This window comes from Cervus canadensis, chromosome 5 (assembly GCF_019320065.1).
Source record: "Cervus canadensis isolate Bull #8, Minnesota chromosome 5, ASM1932006v1, whole genome shotgun sequence".
Classification (NCBI taxonomy): Eukaryota; Metazoa; Chordata; class Mammalia; order Artiodactyla; family Cervidae; genus Cervus; species Cervus canadensis.
The window spans coordinates 99,112,088-99,133,987 of NC_057390.1; the positions used below are offsets into that span (position 1 = coordinate 99,112,088).

General features: G+C 50.2%; 1 protein-coding gene across 4 annotated transcripts in view; it reads right to left on the reverse strand.

Moving 5' to 3' along the window:
- Positions 1–21,455, reverse strand: part of LOC122442346 (histo-blood group ABO system transferase 1-like) — a 31,755-nt gene extending 10,300 nt beyond the window's left edge. For 2 of the 4 annotated variants that reach the window (XM_043470091.1, XM_043470089.1), the window contains exons 1-3: positions 21,332–21,414; positions 5,508–5,692; positions 312–359 (exon numbers count right to left, since the gene is read on the reverse strand). Coding sequence is in view for 1 of the 4 variants with exons in the window: in XM_043470092.1 (XP_043326027.1) it covers positions 312–359; positions 5,693–5,765; positions 21,332–21,344 (134 nt within the window). In the remaining 3 variants the exon portion in view is untranslated. Of the gene's footprint in view, positions 1–311; positions 473–5,507; positions 5,766–21,331 lie in introns of all 4 variants that reach the window. The other 2 variants (XM_043470092.1, XM_043470090.1) reach the window with 2 other exon arrangements.
- Between the last annotated feature and the right edge of the window lie 445 nt (positions 21,456–21,900).

Here is a 21,900-nt window from a genome sequence, read left to right on the forward strand (position 1 = left end):
GGGGTCGCAAAGAGTCGGACATGACTGAGCAACTGAACTGAACTGAACTGAACGCTGGTCACTACTCATCCCCAATCTGGGCCTGGAGCTGCCGCCAGCCATAAAGGGGTCCTCTCCAACAAACAACAGGATTCTGTCTTTGTAGTTTTTTAGGTTTGAGAAAACATGGTAGAGAGAGGAACTCGGAATCAGCCAGGAACTGAGTGCCTCTTTCATTATAAGGACCTCCAATTCACTGCACATTCTATTTTTATTTCTGTTCTAGATCTTTCTATAAGGAACCACCTTGACTCCAAAGACCCATCCATTACCTTTGAGACTCTTCTGTCTGTCTTCTGGGGATCAGGCTGAACACGTTGCTGGGGGGACAAAAGAATGTGGAGTTGAGTCCTCACCAGACAGAGGAGAGCAGACAGGGTGGTTTCAAGGCTGAGACTTCAACACAGCATTCTGACCGTTTGGTCTCTGGCTCCTGAGAAAATAGATGTGGGGCCTGAGCGGAGCCAGTGGGACATCTCACAGGGGTGAAAGGAGAGAATGGGGTGCACAGGCAGATCCCCCTGGTGGTGCCCTAGTCCTCCCTTCCCCCATTCCACCCTATTTTAACCCCATGTCATCACCCTAACTAATAACTTGAGAAATATCAACAACCTCAGATATGCAGATGACACCTCCTTTATGGCAGAAAGCAAAGAACTAAAGAGCCTCTTGATGAAAGTGAAAGAGGAGAGTGAAAAAGCTGGCTTAAAACTCAACATTCATAAAATGAAGATCATGGCATCTGGCCCCATCACTTCATGGCAAGTTGATGGGGAAACAATGGAAACAGTGAGAGACTTTTTCTTGGGCTCTAAAATCACTGCAGATGGTGACTGCAGCCATGAAATTAAAAGACGCTTGCTCCTTGGAAGAAAAGCTGTGACAAACCTAGACAGCATATTCAAAAGCAGAGACATTACTTTGCCAACAAAGGTCCGTCTACTCAAAGCTACGGTTTTTTCCAGTAGTTGGGTATGGATGTGAGAGTTGGACCATAAAGAAAGCTAAGCACTGAAGAATGGATGCTTTTGAACTGTGGTGTTGGAGAAGAATTTTGAGAGTCCCTTGGACTGCAAGGAGACCAAACCAGTCCATCCTAAAGGAAATCAGTCCTAAATATTCTTTGGAAGGAATGATGCTGAAGCTGAAGTTCCAATACTTTGGCCACCTGATGCAAAGAACTGACTCATTTGAAAAGACCCTGATGCTGGGAAAGATTGAAGGTGGGAGGAGAAGGGGACGACAGGATGAGATGGTTGGATGGCATCACCGCCTCGATAGACTTGAGTTTGAGCAAGCTCCGGGAATTGGTGATGGACAGGGAAGCCTGGCGTGCTGCAGTCCACTGGGTTGCAAAGAGCTGAACACAACTGAGTGACTGAACTGAACTGAATAGCTTGTAAGTGCTCATGGCCTTGCTCTCTGTGGATAGGGGACCCCAGCATCAGAATCATCTGGGGAATTGTTTTTAGAGGCAAATCCAGACTTCCTGAATCCAAACCTGAGCAGTTAGGAGGTGTGTGTGTGTGTGTGTGTGTGTGGCAGGGGTGTGTATGTGTAGCAATCTCCATTTTTAACAGGTTCTCTAAGTGATCTGCATACACCCTAAAGTTGAGAGCCAGCCTCCTTTCTGTTTTACAGTGACCCTGCCACATAGAGTGCCACGCAGCATGTGGGGACCTTAGTTCCTTAACCAGGGATTGAACCTGCGCCCCTTGCATTGGAAGTCTGGAATCTTAACCACCGGAGTGCCAGGGATGTCCCTGGGAGCTTTTGAAGCTTGCTGGAAAGTGTTCATATTCAAACCAGGATTGAATTTTAAATTATATGCAAACAAAAAATGTAAAAATTCTACATCCATAAAAAATTATGAAAGGAATCTCTGAGGCAAAGTCCAATCTTTTAAAAACTTTGCTCTAGAAGAAAACTTATTTCAGAAGTCAGATGACTCTTTTCAGTCAATCAGTATCAGTTTAGTCACTCAGTTGTGTCCGACTCTGCGACCCCATGGACTGCAGCATGTCAGGCCTCCCGTCCATCACCAACTCGGGGTTTATTCAAACTCATGTCCATTGAATTGGTGATGCCATCCAACCATCTCATCCTCTGTCATCCCCTTCTCCTCCTGCCCTCAATCTTTCCCAGCATCAGGGTCTTTTCTAGTGAGTCAGTTCTTCACATCAGGGGGCCAAAGTATTGGAGTTTCAGTTTCAGCATCAGTCCTTCCAATGAATAGTCAGGACTGATTTCTTTTAGGATGGACTGGTTGGATCTCCTTGCAGTCCAAGGAACTCTCAAGAGTCTTCTCCAACACCACAGTTCAAGATGACTCTTTTGGATGTCAATATTTATCAGGTTTGTTTTTTCTTTTTTAAAAATAAAAGAGAAGATAAAACCTGCCAAAAATGAGGGGGTGGGGAGAAGATGAAATGAAATCTAACACATGATGAGCTTCCCCGATGACTCAGCAGGCAAAGAATCCGCCTGCAATGCAGGAGACACAGGAGACTTGGGTTTGATCCCTCCCCTGGAGAAGGAAATGGCAACCCACTCCAGTACTCTTGCCTGGGAAATCCCAGGGACAGAAGAGCTGGATAGTCTACAGTCCATGGGTCGCAAAGAGTCAGACACAACTGAAAACAAACACGAATAATATAGAAGAGGAGGCTGCTAGATGAAGAATCTAAAAAGGCTGCATAAAGATAAAGATAAAGAGGAGCAGTCAGGGACTTCTGTGGCAGTCCAGTGGTTAGGACTCGGAGCACCCACTAAAGGGACTTGAGTTCAATCCCTTGTCGGGGAAATAAGATCCTGTGTGCAACGCAGTTTGGCCAAAAACAACAAAAAAGAAGAGAGGTCAGACCCCAGACTCAACAGGCTGCCATAAAGTGCTGGGCGCTTTATGGTAATAGAGGGAGCCCAGTGGGAATGCGCCGTTTCAGACCTGAGTCACAGCGGGAAGCTGCAAGACACGGCCACGGGTGTCTCCAGACTCTTGAAGGCACCACCCGGAATGTGCCACACGGCTCTCCCAGAATCATCTCCCTGGGGTCCTTGTGTTATAAGGAAGACTATTTTTAGGCAATTCCAGCACTTGTTCTGGATGGGGAAACAGTGGCTGACTTTATTTTTGGGCACTCCAAAATCACTGCAGATGGTGATTGCAGCCATGAAATTAAAAGACGCTTACTCCTTGGAAGAAAAGTTATGACCAACCTAGATAGCATATTAAAAAGCAGAGACAGTACTTTACCAACAAAGGTCCATCTAGTCAAGGCTATGGTTCTTCCAGTAGTCATGTATGGATGTGAGAGTTGGACTATAAAGAAAGCTGAGCGCTGAAGAATTGATGCTTTTGAACTGTGGTGTTGGAGAAGACTCTTGAGAGTCACTTGGACTACAAGGAGATCCAACCAGTCCATCCAAAAGGAAATCAGTCCTGAATATTCGTTTGAAGGACTGATGTTGAAGCTGAAACTCCAATACTTTGGCCACCTGATGCGAAGAGCTGACTCATTTGAAAAGACCCTGACGTTGGGAAAGATTGAAGGCAGGAGGAGAAGGGGACAACAGAGGATGAGATGGTTAGATGATATCACTGACTCAATGGACATGAGTTTGGGTGAACTCCAAGAGTTGGTGATGGACAGGGAGGCCTGGCGTGCTGCAGTTCGTGGGGTCGCAGAGAGTCAGACACGACTGAGCGACTGAACTGAGCGCTTGTTCTAAGAATCAGATATGGGGACAGGCTGCTTGCAGAGAACTGAGCGCTCCTGCTGAGGGAAGATCAGATGGAGACTTGGTCACCTGCCAGTTGCGCTGCGGGACCAGCACGGCCCCGAGACCCACAGCACAACAGAGGCGGCTCTGGGACAGAGATGGGTACCCAGGGGGGCGCTGCAGCAATTCAGGAGGGACCCTGTGCATGCCAACAGCCCCCACACAAGGAATGTCACACCCTTCCCGACCCTGCACCAAATGTGTATGTGATGAACTTGTTTTGCTGCTCAGACAAGACTTGCTCCAGGAAACCCCAGTAAGTCCAATGCTGGCAGACCAAGGAAGGGTGGTCTCCCTCCCAGGAGTGCCAGGAAATCCTGTACCCACTCCTGTGATAGCCGGTCACCCGTAACTGCCTGGCACCTGTGTACTCCTCCTAACAGACCTGACATCCTTCAGAACGGGGAGCCATCTCGTGGACACTGGCATCCCAGTGCCCTCCAAACCACCAGGCTCAAAGCAGGTGCTCAGTAAACGCTCACGGAGGTGAACGTGTGGGCGTGTCCCACTGCGTGTGCGCTCCATTTTCCAAAGCCTGCAATGCCGAGGCCATCAGCCCTGAGACTGGATGCTCATCCTAGAGGACACTTTCCCTGAGGGACTTGGAAACCCTGGTTTGGAGTCTGGTGGAGGGGCTGGCACCCTGGCCTTGCCACTTCCCACCTTATGACTTTGGTCTCATTCCTTAACTTCTGGAGCCTCCTTTCCTGGGGTATAAAATGGGAATAGTAATGCCTGTCCTGGGCTTTCCTGGTGGCTCAGTGGTAAAGAATCTGCCTGCCAATGCAGGAGACTCGGGTTTGATCCCTGGGTCAGGAAGATCCCCTGGAGAAGGGAATGGCAACCCACTCCAGTATTCTTGCCTGGGAAATCCCATGGAATGGGGAGGCTGGTGGGCTACAGTCCATGGGGTCACAAAGGCGTTGGACATGACTGACTAAACAACAACAATAATGATTATCTTACAGGTTGGGGAGAGAGTCTAGAACACCCACCATGTGTTCCCCTCAAGGCATCACACAGAATACATATCCCACAAATGGAGGCTCTTTCTAACACATTTCTTTGCAAAAGCCATCAGTGACAAAGCGTATAGCTCTAACAACACAACTAAATGCATATGCAATCTGTAGTCTGAAATGGTAAATAAACATTTGGCACCCACTGCACAACTGAGTCTAGGGTTAATTGCACCCTCTTGTGGAATAAGAACCGAGTCCTGAGAGAGTATGACTAGCTTCTTTGAAGGGAATACAGTTTTAGAGCTGCCAGGTTTGTTTTAAAACATAAAATAACGTATCACAATGCAGTGAAAAGGTGTCATCTGTTCTCCATAAATCTGTGCAAATTGCGATGCGAGCCCCATGCACGCCTGTGTGCTCAGTCACTCCAGTCGCGTCCGACTCTTTGTGAACACGTGGACTGCAGCCCTCCAGGCTCCTCTGCCCATGGGGTTCTCCAGGCAAGAGTCCTGGAGTGGCTTGCCATGCCCTCCTCCAGGGGATCTTCCCAACCCAGGGGTCGAAACTGCATCTCTCACGTCTCCTGCTTTGGGAGGCAGGTTCTATACTGTGAGTGCCACCGGGGAAGCCCTGTGAGCCCCATATGTGGATGTAATTGGTGTTTCTAAAAAGCCGTAAGCACTGCCTTCTGAAGCTCCCCCCATCCACGTTCATGTTTACACTCACCTCCGGGATGAGCCCGTCACCTGCAGTTACATTAACGCCTGTAAATCACCTGGGAGCAGGGCAAGGTGCTGGCAGGGAACCGGCGTCTCAGCACAGTGGGAATTCTGACGTCATCACAGCGGCTCTGGTCACTCAGGTCATAAGTCCCCAGCTCCACAGGGCCCGGGCCGTCCCCTCCTCCTTACCTGTAGAAGCCCAGAAGTACGACGAAGAGCAGGATCAGACCCAGCCAGGACTTGGCGCTCTTCCCCCGGATCTCTGTGAAGAGGAGGCCTGGGTCACCTGGTGCCTGTCGAGGCCAAAGTCGGGCACTGGCCGGGGACGGCCTCTCCCTCCTTTCCGCTCGCGGGGAAGGGGGCTGGAACCTCTCCTGGAGCCGTAGTCCCACTGAGCCTCGCCCTGCAGTCCCTGGGCACCTGCCTGGGTGCCCCTGCTCACTGGCAGGCCCCAGGGGGCCAGGACCACTCCTACGCTCCGGAGAAGCAGGTGCAATGGCATGAACTGACCAGCAGGGTGTGTGACAAGACAGAGGACTGTGAGAGACAAAGGTCGCGCGGCCCCCTTGCCGAGGGGATTCCCAGCCTCCTAAACACCCGAATCCCCAGTGCGGTAGGAGCGCGCACCAGGGTTACCTGCAACAGAAACAGTCAGGCCTGGGAGGCCCTGCAAGGAGGCTGCACTCCAGGGAACTGCACGTTTGAAGGAAGCTGCCTCACGTGTGCTGACAAAACCTTGGCTGGAGGCTGTGGGTTTAGCAAGCCCCACGCTGGCGTGCTGCAGTCCATGGGGTTGCAAAGAGTCGGACACAACTGTGTGAGTGAACCACAGCATCCTGAATGAGCCCCCACCCACAGCCACCACACTGCTGGGTCTCAGACGCCCAAGTCTCACGTTGCAGCGGCCTGAGGGGCTCCCAAGTGTTGGACTAAGAAAACTATACACATCGGGTGCAGTCCAGAAACATTCACCAAAGAACTGCATTTGGTCAAGGATAGACACCTCTGTTTTCTTTGACTAGGTATGAAGATGGAAATGGTATGAAGATGAAAATTCTAGTCACACACATATAGCCAAGACACGGAAGCAACCTAAATGACCATCAAGAGATGAATGGAAAAAGAAGGTGTGGTGTGTAAAAATCAATATATACAGTGGAGCGTTACTCAACCATAAAAAGGAGTGAAGTAATGCCACTTGCCGCAACGTGGATACCTAGATATTATCATACTAAGTGAAGTACAGGACAGAAAAAGACAAATATCATATGGTATCACTTATATGTGGAATCTTAAAAAAAAAAAGGTCCACATGAGTAGAAATAGATCCACAGACAGAAAACAAGCTGATGGTTATCAAAAGGAAAAAGGGGGGAGAGGGATAAATTAGAAGTTTGGGATTAACATATACACACTATTATATATAAGATAGATAACCAACAAGAACTGGTTGTATAGCACAGAGATTTACTCAATATTATATAATAACCTATAAGGAAAAGGAATCTGAAAAAGAATATATATATATATGTATAAATATATAAAATAACGAATCACTTTCCTATACACCTGAAACAGCACAATATTGTAAATCAACTAAACCTCAATAAAAAAATAAAAATCAAAAACAAAACAAAAACTTGAGCTTATACAAGTTTACAATGAATTTGGTAACACTGTATTATATAACTTTGTATAAACTCTATGTGTCCCACATTTTAAATGCTTAAGGGAACTTGATATGCCCAATTTGGGTTTGATTTAATGGATGGACAAGATTTTCAAGTGGATAGGAACATTTTGTTGTACTTGAGAGTCTTCTGTTCCGTCTTGTGTGTCTGATTAATTCAGCTTACAGTCATAGTTTAAAACAAATCATGTGGCGTGGAAAAATCCAGATAGAAGCAAGTACTTCCTGGAAGATTCCATTTACATATGATTCTAGGAAATGCAAATCGATCTGTAGTGCCAGAAGCCAGAACAGCGGTTGCCTGGGGATGGTGGTGGGGAGAGCACGGCGGAGAGAAGTTGCGAATGGGCACAGGACTCTCTGGGGGTGAGAGTGACATTCATTTTCATAATTGTCATGATGGGTTTTGCAGGTGTACACATCAAAAGTTGTTAAATTCTATACTTTCTAAATTAATGTGTCATTTGTTACATGTCTGCTTTACCTCTATAAAGCTGCTTTAAAAAAAAAAGAAAAAGAAAAGAAATGCATCCAGATTGGAAAGGAAAAAGCAGATCTGTCTTTATTCCCATACTACATGTTCATCTCTGTAGAAAATCTGATGGAATCTATTTAAAAAAAAAACGAAACGTGTTAGAACTAACAAGTGAGCAGGTGAGTTTAGCAAAACTGCAGGATACAAGGTCAATATACAAAAATCAATTGTTATTATCAACAACCTCAGATATGTAGATGATACCACTCTAATGGCAGAAAGCAAAGAGAAGCTAAAGAGCCTCTTGATGAGGATGACAGAGGAGAGTGGAAAGCTAGCTTGAAACTCAACACTCAAAAAACTAAGATCTCGGCATGTGGTCCCACCACCTCATGGCAAAAAGGAGGGGAAAAAATGGAAGCCGTGACAGACTTTATTTTCTTGTGTACAGATTGGCAATCTGTACACAGAAATAATGAACTTCATTCCACATACAAACATTAACTGCAATGGATCATAGACAAAGCTATAAGGGCTGAAACTATAAAACATTTAGAAAAAAAAATACAACTTTTATGGCCTTGGATTAGGTAAAGATTTCTTAGATACAACACCAAAAGCCATATCCAGAGAAATTCATAAATTGGATTTAATCAAAATGAGTAACTTCTGCTCTGTTAATGACAGTTAGGAGAATAAAAAAGACAAATCAGCCAGGAAAAAATTATTTCCAAGTCACATATCTGATAAAGGAGCTGCATATAAAACCCAATTGTATGAAAATACACACATTTATATTGTTGCTGTTCAGTCCCCCAGTCGTGTCCAACTCTTTGTGACCCCAAGGACTGCAGCACACCAGGCCTCCCTGCCCCTCACCATCTCCCAAAGTTTGCCCAAGTTCATGTCCATTGCCTTGGTGGTGCCATCCAGCCATCTCATCCTCTGACACCCTCTTCCTTCTGCCCTCAATCTTTCCCAGGACTGAGGACTTTTCTAAAGAGTCAGCTTTTCACATCAGATGACCAAAACACTGGAGTTTCAACTTTAGCATCAGTCCTTCCAACGAGTATTCATGGTTGATTTCCCTTAAGATTGATGATTTTGATCTCCTTGCTGTCCAAGAGACTCTCAGGAGTCTTCTCCAGCACCACAGTTTGAAGGCATCAATTCTATACATAGGGTTAGCCAAAAAGCTCATTCAGGTTTTTTTTTTTTCATTCAGGTTTTGCAGTAAAATCTTACAGAAAAACCTTTGGCCAACCCAATACACATATGTATGATCTGAACACACTTGATTTCATTAAAGAAGATATAGAGATGGCAAAAAAAAGTTTATGAAAAATGTTCCTCATTCGTCATCAGAGAAATGTCCATTAAAATCACAGTGAAAGGCGAAAGATTTATACGATCTGAAGAGAAACCAGAGTATAGGATCTGAAGAGAAACCAGAGTATAAGATACTGTTATATATCCATTAGAATTTAAAAGGTCAATAATACCAGATGATGGAGAGGATATGAAGCAACCGAAACTCTCTGTGATAACCTAGAGGGTGGGAGATGGGAGAGAGGTTCAAGAGGGAAGGGACAAGCGTATACCTGTGGTTGATTCATGTTGGCGTATGGAAGGAACCAACACAATACTGGAAAGCAATTATCCTTCAATTAAAAATAAATACATTAAAAAAAAATTTTTAAAGAAATTCTCATATGCTTGTGTGGGGGGTTGTAGTATTACACAACCACTCTGAAAAACAGTTAGGCATTTCCTCCCAGATGACCCAGCCTTTTCAGGAGAAATGAAAGAGTGTCCACACAAAGATTCGCAGGACTGGTACAGCAGGTTCATTTGTCATAGCTAAGAATTCAAATATCCATCAACAGAGGAAAGGATAAGCAAACTGAGGTGTGGCCGCACCATAGCAGAAAGAATGAATTGGACACACAGGTCTGCGTTGAGGATTTGCAAAATACTGAGAGGCCAGATGAAAAGGAGTCATTACTGCAGTTTCCTTTATATGAAATTCTGGAAAACGCACAGTAGTCTATAGGGACAGAAAGGGTGTCTGCCCTCTGTGGCAGGGGTGGGGAAGGTGGGACGGGTCACAGAAGGGCAAGAGGAAGCTTTGAGGGTGACAGATTTGTTTGTTGTCCTGACTGTGGTGATAGCTTCATGGAGGTACACAGATGTTAACATTTACCCAACAGCACACTTTGAGTACGTGTAGCTTGTTGTTGCTGGCTTTTAGTCGCTAAGTCATGTCCGACTCTTTGGGACCCCATGGACTGTAGCCCGCCAGGCTCTTCTGTCCACAGAATTCTCCAGGCAAGAAAACTGGAGTGGGTTGCCATTTCCTTCTCTGGGGGATCTTCCGACGCAGGGATCGAACGCTCAATTATATGTCAATTATTCCTGAAGCTGTTTTAAAAATAAAAAACAATGAAGCCACAGGGAGATCCCATTTCTCACCAACAGATGGTGAAAGGGCCAGCGATGCTCTGCGGAGGGAGGGAGTGGACTGTGTGGACCGCGCCCGCCCACGCCTTGGGGTGGCTCTTTCTCAAGGCGGGGAACTGGCCGGGCGGGCGAGGAGGCATATCACCCCTAAGAGGGTGGAAACTGATCCTTGGGGTGCAAACCAACCTTGGACGTCAGTGATTGTGGCCTTCCAAAGCTTAACCTGACTCAGTAAGGTCTTCTAAAAGATCTCCCTTCACAGTGTCACAGGTGTGTGTGTGGGGGGGAGGGGGGTTAGCGAGAAACACCGCTGTAGAGAGTAGAAGAGGGTAGGACCCAAAACGAAGGACGATCAGACAGTGTCTACCCAGAGGCAGACTCAGCATCGGACCTTGCAGATTCACTGCGGAGCATCTACAGGGCAGAGGAAGCTACACACAAGTAGAATGACTGGTAGGCTTTGTATGTGAGAGCAAAAGACCGGTAACAACCCATGGGTTCGTCTGTGGCAGGGTTGGCGGGGGTGTGCCGATTAAATTGACTTTGGTGTGTCCAATAAAGCGTACTATACAGCCATTAAAAAAAATGCTGTTGGAATTTAAGAGTCATGTTTCAAGCAAAGTACAGAACAGTACAAGTAATATTCTACCCATGTGTGAGAAAAGAGGGTGGAAAGGACATATATTCATTTACTTTTACATTTTTTAAAAAACCTAAAAGGCAGCAGCAGAAGTAAATGCAAAGGTTGTGAATAAAGAGCAGGGGAGCAGTATTGGCAGTGACCAGTGGGCTTGACATGCAGTTTATCTCCTGAAGAGTCATTTTTATTTTTGAACCAGGTAATGTACAATGTGTTAGTCGCTCAGCCGTGTCGACTCTGCAATCCTATGGACTGCAGCCCGCCAGGCTTCCCTGTCTGTGGGATTCTCCAGGCAAGAATACTGGAGTGGGTTGCCATCTCCTTCTCCAAATGTACAATAATGACATTAAATAAATATGTAAATAAACCAGAATAACATGTCTCTTTTTAAATCTTGGAGAGAAGAAAAGCCTAAGTTTGACAAAAGGTTTTCTTAATAGTCCTAAATGGAGGCAAATAAATATGACCCAATGAAGTGCTATGCATGGCTAAAAAGAACAACAGACAAAGTCAAAAGAAACGAAAACAGGGAAAAAATGTTTACAACTCATGTCACAGAAAAACCCTAAGTCCCTTAATAATACCTCGTATGACTTAATAAATATGAACAGTTGTTGAATTTTTCTTAAGGGCAAAGTGTGTGAGATGACAATGCATGCTGAAAGGCATTCAACCTCAGGATAGGAAGGGTGGGCAGACAGAGATTGTTTGAGACTCCAGTTCTCACCCACCGGGCGGGCAGTGGGTTATTGGCCGTGCCCTGGTAATGAGGTGTGTGCGGGACCAGGTGAGCAGGAACATGGCCGTGACCAGAGCAGGGGTGCGGCAGAATGTGACGTCTGTACATCACTCACGTTCTTGCGACTTGTCTGCCTCCAGCGCCCCTCCCTTTTTGTCTGAGCATCCCTTTAGAGAAAATCTTGGAAAAGAAAATCCTCTATACCTGAGCCCTCCAACCCTTCTCCAGAGCCTTCTTAACCCTCACTAGCCAGCCTCTCACCCTGCGCCTCGCTGAAGCTTCCCTACGCAGAGCCTCCAAGAGTCTCAGCACCCCCAAGAGTCTCTGCACCCCCAAGAGTCTCCGCACCCTGACCCGATGTCTTTGTCCTTGTCTGAGTTGGCGCAGCAGCTGCAGTTGAACTCTTTGGGTTATTTCCCCTGGCTCTTCCTCCTGATGTAGCATGAGAACCGGAGGCTCCAGGCGTGGTCCTGGGCCCCCTCCTGCACCCGCACTCACCACCCGGGGGCTCCTAGCTTGTACTGGAGCATTAAATACCGTATCTATGCTGCTGACCCTCTGGTCACATCTGCAGCCTTCACCTCTCGTGGCCCTGCAGACCCGGAAACTGGAGTGGCCATCCCCACGGAGGGCACATCAGTTTTATCACGGCCAAACACGATGTGGGTCCCCATGACCACACCTTCAAGGGGCACTCTTCCTGTCTGAGGATAGGGCATCACCATGCACCTGAAGGTCCGAGGCTGAGACTTCCCTGGTGGTCTAGGGGTTCAGAATCCACCTTCCGATGCAGGGGACGGGGGTTCAGTCCGTGGCTGCAGAACTAAGGTCCCAGAGGTCATCATTGCTGTTTAGTCGCTAAGCTGTGTCTGACTCTTCTGCAACCCCAGGGACTGTAGCCCTCCAGGCTCCTCTGTCCATGGGATTTCCCAGGCAAGAATACTGGAGTGGATTGCCATTTCCTTCTGCAAGGGGTCTTCCCGATCGAGGGATTAAACCCACATCTCCCGCATTGGCAGGAAGATTCTTTACCACTGAGCCCCAGGGAAGCGCAAGACCCCACATGCTACAGGGCAGTTAAACCCATGAGTCCCAACTAGAGAGAAGCCCGCGCACCACAACGAAAGATCCCGCAGGCCACAAGGAAGACCCTGTGTGTCACAACTAAGACTCAACACAGCCAAAAATAAAATAAATAAACATTAAAAAAAAAATCTGAGGCTGGAAATTCCCCAACAATCCAGTGGTTAAGACTTGGAGCTATCACTGCTGGCACCAAGTACAAGCTCTGGTTGGCGGCCATAAAACAAAACAAAACAAAAAACTCCGAGGCATCTTTAACACTTCCTTTTCCTGAATTCAGTTCACCACCACACCGTGTCAGCTCCAACTCCCAAGATGTATTCCTGGTCACGAGGGAAAAGGTACGGCAGTTCTTCAAAAAATCAAACATATAATTCTTTATCATCCAGCAATTCTGCTCAGGGGCATACACCCAAAAAGAGGTAAAAGTAGAGACTCAAACAGATATTTGGACACTGGTGTGCACAGCAGAATTATTCACAAGAGCCAAAAAGAAGCAGCACCCCAACATCCATTGATGGATGATGGATAAAGAAATTGTGGGGCATCGTTACTGTGGAGTGTGAGTCAGCCTTATAAAGGCTTGTTGTGAGATGCAACAGGGTCTTCCCTGGTGGCTCAGATGGTAAAGAATCTGCCTGCAATGCAGGGGTCCCAGGTTCAATCCCAGGGTTGGGAAGATGCCCTGGAGATGGAAATGGCAACCCACTCCAGTATTCTTGCCTGGAAAATCCCATGGACAGAGGAGCCTGGTGGGCTATAGTGTGGGGTGGCAAAGAGTCGGACACGACTGAGCAACTAACACTTTCCCTTTCATGAGATACAACACGGATGGGCTTCAAGGACATCATGCCAAGGGGAGTAAGCCGGTCACCACGGGCAAATCCTGTAGTCTTCCACTTCTCTGAGGTCCCTAGAGGAGTCAAATCCTTAGAGGCAGAAAGCAGATGGTGGGGGTCAGGGGCTGGGGCTGGGACGGAGCACAGAGTTTCCACTTGGGAAGATGAACCGTTCTGGAGACGGTGGTGGTGATAGGTGCATAATGTACTCAACGCCGCTGGAATGTACACTGAAACGAGGTTTAGATGGTGAGTTTCTTGTTATGTATATTTTACTACAATAATTCTTAAAAAAAAAAAAGTAGGCCGACAAATGGGGTGGGCTTGCAGGCTCATTTCCAGCTGCTGATGGGGCTGACGGGAGAGTGGGCTGAAGGTGGGTTCCATCCAGCAAAGCCACATCCCGACCTTGAGGATCCCCGTTGGCAGCTCCCCCAGCCCCGTGCGGGATGGCTGGGGGCATCAGTACACGTTCCTGACTCTCCTCTGGCCCCCTCGCTCGATGGCGTTCAGCACACACATCTGGATGGAGTCTTCTTGGCCCACACTGTGTACTGCACAGCCGCCCCGTGGCTCAGAGCTGGAGGCTGGTCTGGGTTCCTGGCGCTTCCCAGCTGACTTCTGAGCCCCCCGACTCCTCACCCACCTCTGAAACAGAGCGGGCTGCACAGGTGAACCTCAAAAGACTGTTTGGAGGCAAAGTGCAAGGAGCTCTCCTGTATTCCCCCAAAGGCGCAGGGATAGCGGCCCAGGACGGGAAGTGAGCCCCGGGTGGGGAGCAGCGAGGTGAGCTGGACCAGAGAGAGGAGGGAGAGACAGGATGATGGAAGAGATCATGGAAAACTCCTGGCGTTGGAGGATCCAGGGAGACTGGAAGCTGGGCCGCCGGGCCCCAGGGTTGGACTGGACGTGGCAGTTGGGCACGACAAGCAGGTGCCATGGTGTTTGTCCTGAGTCAGCGTCCAGGGAGGGAGGGTGTGGGGATGGAGCAGGGAAGGGGTCACGAAGGCGGCACTTCCCTGACAGGTTCTTGAAATCTGTGTGCCCTGACACCACCAAACCACACCCAAAGGTGTCCCGGGGCTGCTGCTGACAGGTCGAGTGAAATGAACAGAGAACACTTTATCAACCACTAACCAAGGAAGTGACTTAAGCCAGGGATTTTTAATTTCAAATATTCAAAGCAAGATCAAACCAGTCAATCCTAAAGGAAAGCAATCCTGAATGTTCATTGGAAGGACTGATGCTCCAATACTTTGGAGCTGACTCATTGGAAAAGACCTCGATGCTAGGCAAGATTGAGGACAAGAGAAGGGGACAACAGAGAATGAGATGGTTGGATGGCATCACCGACTCGATGGACATGAGTTTGAGCAAGCTCCAGGAGGTGGTGAGGGACAGGGAGGCCTGGCAGGCTGCCATCCATGGGATCAAGAAGTCAGAAATGACTTAGTGACTGAACAACGACAACAATTCAAAGGGCCTCGGGTGTCTCCTAGGCCACCCTGATCTTCCTCCTTGGAAACAGTGCTCCTCTTTTCTTAGTGCTCAGGGGAGGGGAGGAAATAGAGGGCTCTGCAGAGGAGAGTGTGGGCATCATCGTCCCACAGGAATTCATTAGAGGAGCCCCAGCCAGGGAGGAACTTTGCATAGAAGGAACAGCTTTGCGCAAAGTCATGTAGAACCCACGGCAATGTCAGGGCTCAGATCCAGGCCAGGGTGACCACCTGCCTGGCTTGCATGAGACCAGTGGAGTCCCTGTTTAGGACTAAATGCCTAAGCCAGGAGTGAAAGAAAGTGAAAGTGTTAGTCACTCTGTTGTGTCGGACTCTTTGGGACCCCATGGACTGTAGCCCACCAGGCTCCTCCATCCATGGGCTTTTCCAGGCAAGAATACTGGAGCGGGTTGCCATTTCCTTCTCCAGGGGATCTTCCTGACCCAGGGATAGAACCCGGGCCTCCCGCACTGAGGGCAGACTCTTTACTGTCTGAGGCACCAGGGAATCCAAGGGAGAGTAGACGATGCCCCAAGTCTCACTAGGTAAGAAGGGAATTCAGAGGACACCCCGACCCTCTTCTGATAATAGCCTCCTGGTAAATGTCTCCAGGATGGATTTCATTTCTAGAAGCGTTCTTAGTTGCAGGTTAATCAACATGGAAGGATCCTCTTCTAAGTCAGAAGAAACAGGCCCTAACTCTGGCCTTTAACTTGGAAGAGTGCCCAAATAGTCTTATCTACTTGCTGTACCCTTGAGGAAAAACAGAGAATTTGGGCAGCAGCCCAGGGGCACACGGACCAGGCACCAACCCGAACGCTTTGTTATGGACGGAGACGCAGTCTCAAATCAGGAATCCCGAGGGTATTATAATTCCCAGGAGGGAACAAGAAGCCAGGGAGCACACTACAGTGTGTATTAGAAGGGGTGAGCAAGTGCATCAAGAAGCCAGTTAACTCTGAAAAGGTCAAAGGAGCAACCCAAGAAGAAAAAAGAAAATCCAGCCCTCTTTCAGGGATGGCTTGTGGTTTTTAAAAAAACCTACTGACCTCAATCCATCCATTCCTGAGGGTCAGTCCCTGCTGGGACAACATTTAATCAGCCATTCTGCCCCTGACAGCAGGCAGAAACTCCAAAAGTTACAATTCGGCCCAGAGACCCCAATGCCCCAACTCCTAGAGGAGACCTCTGGGGTATTTAATAATCCAGATCAAACCGAGGAGGAAGAGAGAAACTGACGTGCAAACAGGCTGGCCAGGGCTCAAGCTAAAGAGGACCATGGCTGTTAGCTATGCCTTGCAACCTCAGGACAACCCAAAGGGGCCATGGAAGTTTAACCATCCTCCTGGAGGTAAAACCAGCAGGGGGGAATGCTTCAAATATAAGTCAACCGGCCACTGGTCAAAAGTGCCAAAAAGAAGCCCCTGGTCCATGCCCAGTCTGCATACGGTCACTGGAGGTGGGACTATCCCCAGTCCCAAAGGGGAAGGGGGCTCCCACTCCCGAGGCAGCCGTGCTGGATGACTCAGGCTGCCTGGGGATTCTGGTGACCCCCCTCAGCGAGCTGTCCATCTCCATCAAGAAGCCCTGGGTGGTCCTTGACGTGGCAGGTAAGAAGACTGACTTATTAAATCAATACGGGAGCCACTTACTCTGTCCTTATTTCTCCCTCTGGACCTCTTTCCTCTAAAACCTGCACAGTAACTGCTGTTGATGGAAAAACCTGAAGCTGTTCCTTCCCCGGGCCTCTCACTTGCCAGCTGAACACACACCTCTGGAGCTGTGCCTGAGCTTCCTGCCCACTACCAGGACGTTTACTTGCTCAGTCGTGTCCGGCTCTCTGCGACCCCATGGACTGTAGCCCACCAGGCTCCTCCGTCCACGGGATTCTCCAGGCAAGAGCACTGGAGTGGGTTGCCACTTCCTTTCCCAGAGGATCTTCCCGACCCAGGGATCGAACCTGGGTCTCCCACATTGTAGGCAGACACTTTGCCATCTGAGCCACCAGGGAAGTTCTCACCACTACGGGGGAGAGACCATAATACGGCTCCCTCTCAGCCATATGACAATTAGGAGACCCCAGGCAGCCCCTGTTCTTGACTCTGAATGAGCAAGGTCCTATTCCCTGAAGTTTGGGGCAAAAGAATCCTTAGGAAGTCTATAAATATCCAACCTGTAAAAATTAACCTTAAGCCAGAAGCCACTTATCCTAACAAAACATAAAGTTGGGAGCAAAAAAAGTTTGCAAAACCCATCACAGATAAATTCTTAAAACAGGGCCTCTCAGTACCCCATCAGTCTCCATAGTGAACAAGTGTTAGTCTCTCAGTTGTGTCTGACTCTGCGACTCCATGGACGGTAGCCTGCCAGGCTCCTCTGTCCATGGAATTCTCCAGGCAAGAATGCTGGAGTGGGTAACCGCTCCCTTCTCCAGGGGATCTTCCCAACCCAGGGATCGAACTGGGGTCTCCTGCATTGCAGGCAGATTCTTCACTGTCTGAGCCACCAGGAAAGCCCCACGCAGTATCCTAATTCTGCCAGTTGTTAAGTCAATGGGGGAATATCGAATCACACAAGGCCTTAGAACTGTACCCAAGGTGGGGGTCCCTGTAAGTCCCCACGTGGCAAGTCCTTGCATTAGTCCAGATTCCTGGAGAAGCCAAGCGGTTTACTGTGCTTGCCCTCAGGAGTGCCCTCTTTTGAATCCCATTTTTCCCTCCTCTTAGGATCTGTTTGCCTTTGAGTGAACTAACCCCCAGTGGAGTCGAATGCGACAATATACCTGGACAGCACAGCCTCAGGGTTTTCAAGGCAGCCCACACTTGTTTGCCCAGGCCCTAGGAAGAGAACTGAGGGAAACACATCTAAAAGAAGAGGCTATTCTACACTATGTATTCAGCATATTAATATGTAATCCCACCATGGAGGCCTCAGATCAGAATACCACTGAAGTCCTTAATTTCCTTGAGACCTGGGTTCACAAGTTCTCCCAAATGAAGGCACAACTCTCAAAACAACAAGTCAAATATCTGAGATATGTTATAAACCCTGGAAGTAGACGGCTATCTCCAGATTGAAAACAAGCTATTTTAGGCCTAAGCCATGGGCAGCAAAACGAAAATTCTCAATTTATCCAAGGGAACAGCAAGGCAGATTGGGAGGCGAAAAAAACAGCTCTGAGGCCCATACCAGGGAGAAACCAACACTGGGAAAAGCCATTTGGCCTCAGCAGACAATCAATCACCAATCCTGTTACTCAATACAGGTGGGGAAACTGAAAACTGGTCTGCTTGTTTGTTCTCCTGGATCCTACAAGGTATAAAAAGCTTTCTGCCAGGAGGTTTTCATGTTTTCATAACCCTTTTCTTTTCAGTCAATGTTGATTTGTGCCATATTTCCTCTAGTGCTCCCTTGTCTTCCCAAGTGTCGAAAACTTGTGACTTTTCAGTCCAAGAAGGAGACCTGGAACCAACAGGGCCAGATCTCCCATTCTAAAAGTAGAGAAACATGTTCAATTTTAATCCTGATATAAACAAAAATATACACCCAAGCAGAATGACTTCATGGCACGGGTGACGTCATCCACCGACTGGTCAACAGTCAAGGGAGCCCTCTCAAAGTTCACCTGATTCCTTCCCCGTCCAGGCCCTTTTATTGTTGTTCTTCTTTCTAGCCCTTGTTTGTTTAGCCTTTTGATTAAGTTTGTGTCTACTAGGCTCCAAAGTTTGCAGTAAGGCTCATGATGACTCAAGGAGTTCAACCCATTCCCGTGGAGGGTGGTTCAGGTCCCTACAGGTCCTTGGAACAGTCAGCAAGGGACTTCTACACCTCTAGGGAAACCTAGGGTCTCCGGGAAGACCAGCAGGATGAAGTTTCAGAAGAAACCGTCAGTCCCTTACCCCTTAAGGATAAGGGTGTAGAGTCTCTCAGTGGCAAGTGAGACAGGCTGGGACTCTGGACCCTTTTCTGCAATACTTGCACCTGGACACACCTCTCCCCCAGCAACAAAACACAAAGAAACTCTATGGCACTAAAAATAACTCCATGCATGCACAGTTGGGGTAAATTCTGGACAAAAGATACAAAAAAAAAAAAAACCCACCAAACCACCCCTTAGTTATCACCTCGGAAAAGCCAGGAACAAAAGCAGGGGATTGGGAGCAAAAGCAGGGTAGCCCGCATGCGCACTGCTCACAATAGCACCTGAGGGGTGGGCAAACCACCCCTGCAGTCCCACGCCTGGACAACCCTACTCTCACCCCACATAAGGAACAAGCTTGCCCACCTCCCACCCTCCCAGTAAGCGAGCAAGCAGGGGAACCTGTTACTTCTCACTGCCCTCTGCTGCCGCAGAGCCCCAGTAAAACCTTGCCTGAACTGCTCCTCTGGCCTCTGGCCAGTCTCTGCTGTCGGGGCTCTGGTCAATTTCTGTTGGCTGGGAAAGGCCAAGAGTCCCGGGCCCCTGGCCCCCACGCAGCGCCCTCACAAGCGCCTCTCTGCTTTGGTCATGAAGAGCAGACTCTGAGGACACACGGCTTTAGGGAACCAGTACAAACTTGAACCAGTTGAGCTGGGAACACCCAGCATGTCCTTCCCAGTCTGTTTGGGAAAAGGATTTCTTCCGGGAGCCCTGCCCTGAGACCCAGCTGGAGCCAAGAGAACTTCTGTGTCAACTGTCAGAAAAAAGAGCCTGCCATGCACCCTGGTCTTCCGAGAGATGTGCGCCCCCAGGCACCCAGGGGCTCCCGTGAGCAGGCAGAGGGCTGGGTCCTGATCCCATGACCCCCTGAAGGGCGGCGGGAGTCCGTCTCCCGCTGCCGCCTCCTTGCCGGTGGTGGCAGGCACCCCCTACGGCCAGTCCCCCCACTCCCGTCCCTGGAGCCAGGAGGGCGCAGAGCAAGGGATCCAGGTGGGTGCTGGTCGCCTCTCCGACCCTCCCAGCTTCCTACCAGGGCCGCCTCCTCCTGCTCTGGGTTGGCGGGTGCCTGGGAGGGCAGGGGAGACTTCCTAGTTGTTTGGAAAGCCCAGAGCCCCCCGGGGCCCTCCTTACATTTCTCCACCGGTCAAGTAAGGGTAGGGTCCAGGGGCTGGGGTCTGACCTCAGCCCCGGCTGGTCCCTGGGAGGAGGGGACCGCAGAGCCGCCTTCCCATTCAGGCCTCCGACTGCCGCTCTGGCAGGTTCATCACCAGCGGGCCCCAGATGAGGTGCAGGAACGGTGCCTGGGCTGGCCCGGGACTCACGCACAGAGGGGTCAGGGCCTGGTGTCCTGGCCCGCCCCCAGGAGCGGCCCCGGCCGCAGGGTGCCCCCCGCTCCCCGCCCCAGCGCCCCGCCACCCCGCCTCGCACTGCGGGCGCTCGCTGAGCTGGGCTCTGTGAGGGGGGCACACGAATGCCCCCGTGCGGGGTCCTGAGGAGTCCAGGTGCCCGGCAGTCCACTTGCCCGCAGAGCCTGTGTTTCGCATGGGCAGTCACAGGGGCTGGGAGGGTGGGGGTGAGAGCAGGCGGTTCCCCCAGGGAGAGGAGTGGTTGCCAGGAAGCCACAAGGTGGGGCGGGAGGGGCCAGGCTGAGCCTCCACCCCCCACCCCGGAGCAACCCTTTCCTCCTCCGCTGCCCGCTCTTGTCCGCTCCCCTCTGCCTCTCCACCCCCAGCCTCACGGGTGACCTTGGTTGACGGTGGATGGGGTTCCGGCTGGGCTGGGTTCTGCCATCCAGGACGCAGCCTCTTTGCCCCTTGACCAGTTCCTCCTTCCCTCCCTCCCGGCTTCCTGCTCTGTCCCCGCCCCCACCAACCCCCCACTCCCCAGATGTCCTGGGTTCCAACTTCCCACACTGGCACTGGGACAGACTTTGACCCGGGAGGGGCTTTGACCAGGCAGTCTTCATAGCAGAAGGAAGTCCTTCAGTGACCACCTGCTCCCTCCTCCGGGGCCCAGACAAGTGGAGGAAAGAGAGAGCTCCAGAGATGTGGCTGTTGGGGATGATTCTACCTGGGGGAGACTTGGCCGTCGAATCAGGACAGCTGCCCTCAAGGGTCTGCCCTCCACCCTCCACCAACCTGGGCATGTCCAGGCTCCTCTGTCCATGGAGTTCCCCAGGCAAGCATACTGGAGTGGGTAGCCATTCCCTTCTCTAGGGGATCTTTCCTACCCAGGTACGGAACCCCGGTCTCCTGCAGGGCAGGTGGGTTTTTTATCGTCTGAGCCGCCAGGGAAGACCTCCTTCCCTGGGAGCCATCACCATTCTTGCCGGCGACCACCCACCACACATGCAAGGCCTTCTCTGAGCCCGTCTCCTGGTTCAGGACCACCGGCTCTAACCCCGCTGGGCACGCTGAGCCAGATGGTCAGATCCCTCAAGAGGTGCCCACAGCCCTGCTCCTGGAGCCCTTGGCCCTCCCCACTCACCTCTGGGATCCATGGCTCCTGAGAGGACCTGCAAGCCAGGTGCCTGGAGGCAGAGGCCGGGGATGGGAGGCTGAGGTCTGCGCAGCAGAAGCTGAAGGCAGCTCTGGCCTCAGGCTCAGAGCCAGAGCTGAGGACTTAGGGCCAGCCCCTTGCCCAGGGCCAATCCTGTCTGTCTGTTTGGGGTGGGAGGAGCCTCAGCAGCTCACCTGTTTGCCCAGATCTGCCCAGGGCCGCCAGCTGGGTCAGTCCCACGACTGGGTCAACCCAGACTTGTTGGCTGGATGCCCAAAGCTTGCTGCCCCCCGCAGCTCGGGGGCAGCGTCTTGCCCACACCTCGGATCACAGAGGGGCCCAGTGGGCTGCTCCGCCTGCTCACAAGGCCAAGCCCTGCCCCGCGCTCTGGCCCTCAAGCCCGGTGAGGGGGGCGGGTGGTAGACCCTGGCTTGCCCCCCTCTCCCCCCACCTACCCCCTGGGCCGTCTCTCCACCCTGTGGACTGCTTTTCTCAAACACCTGCCTCACCTGCCTGACTGCTGAACAGACCGGAGACCTGGACACTCGCTGGGCCCC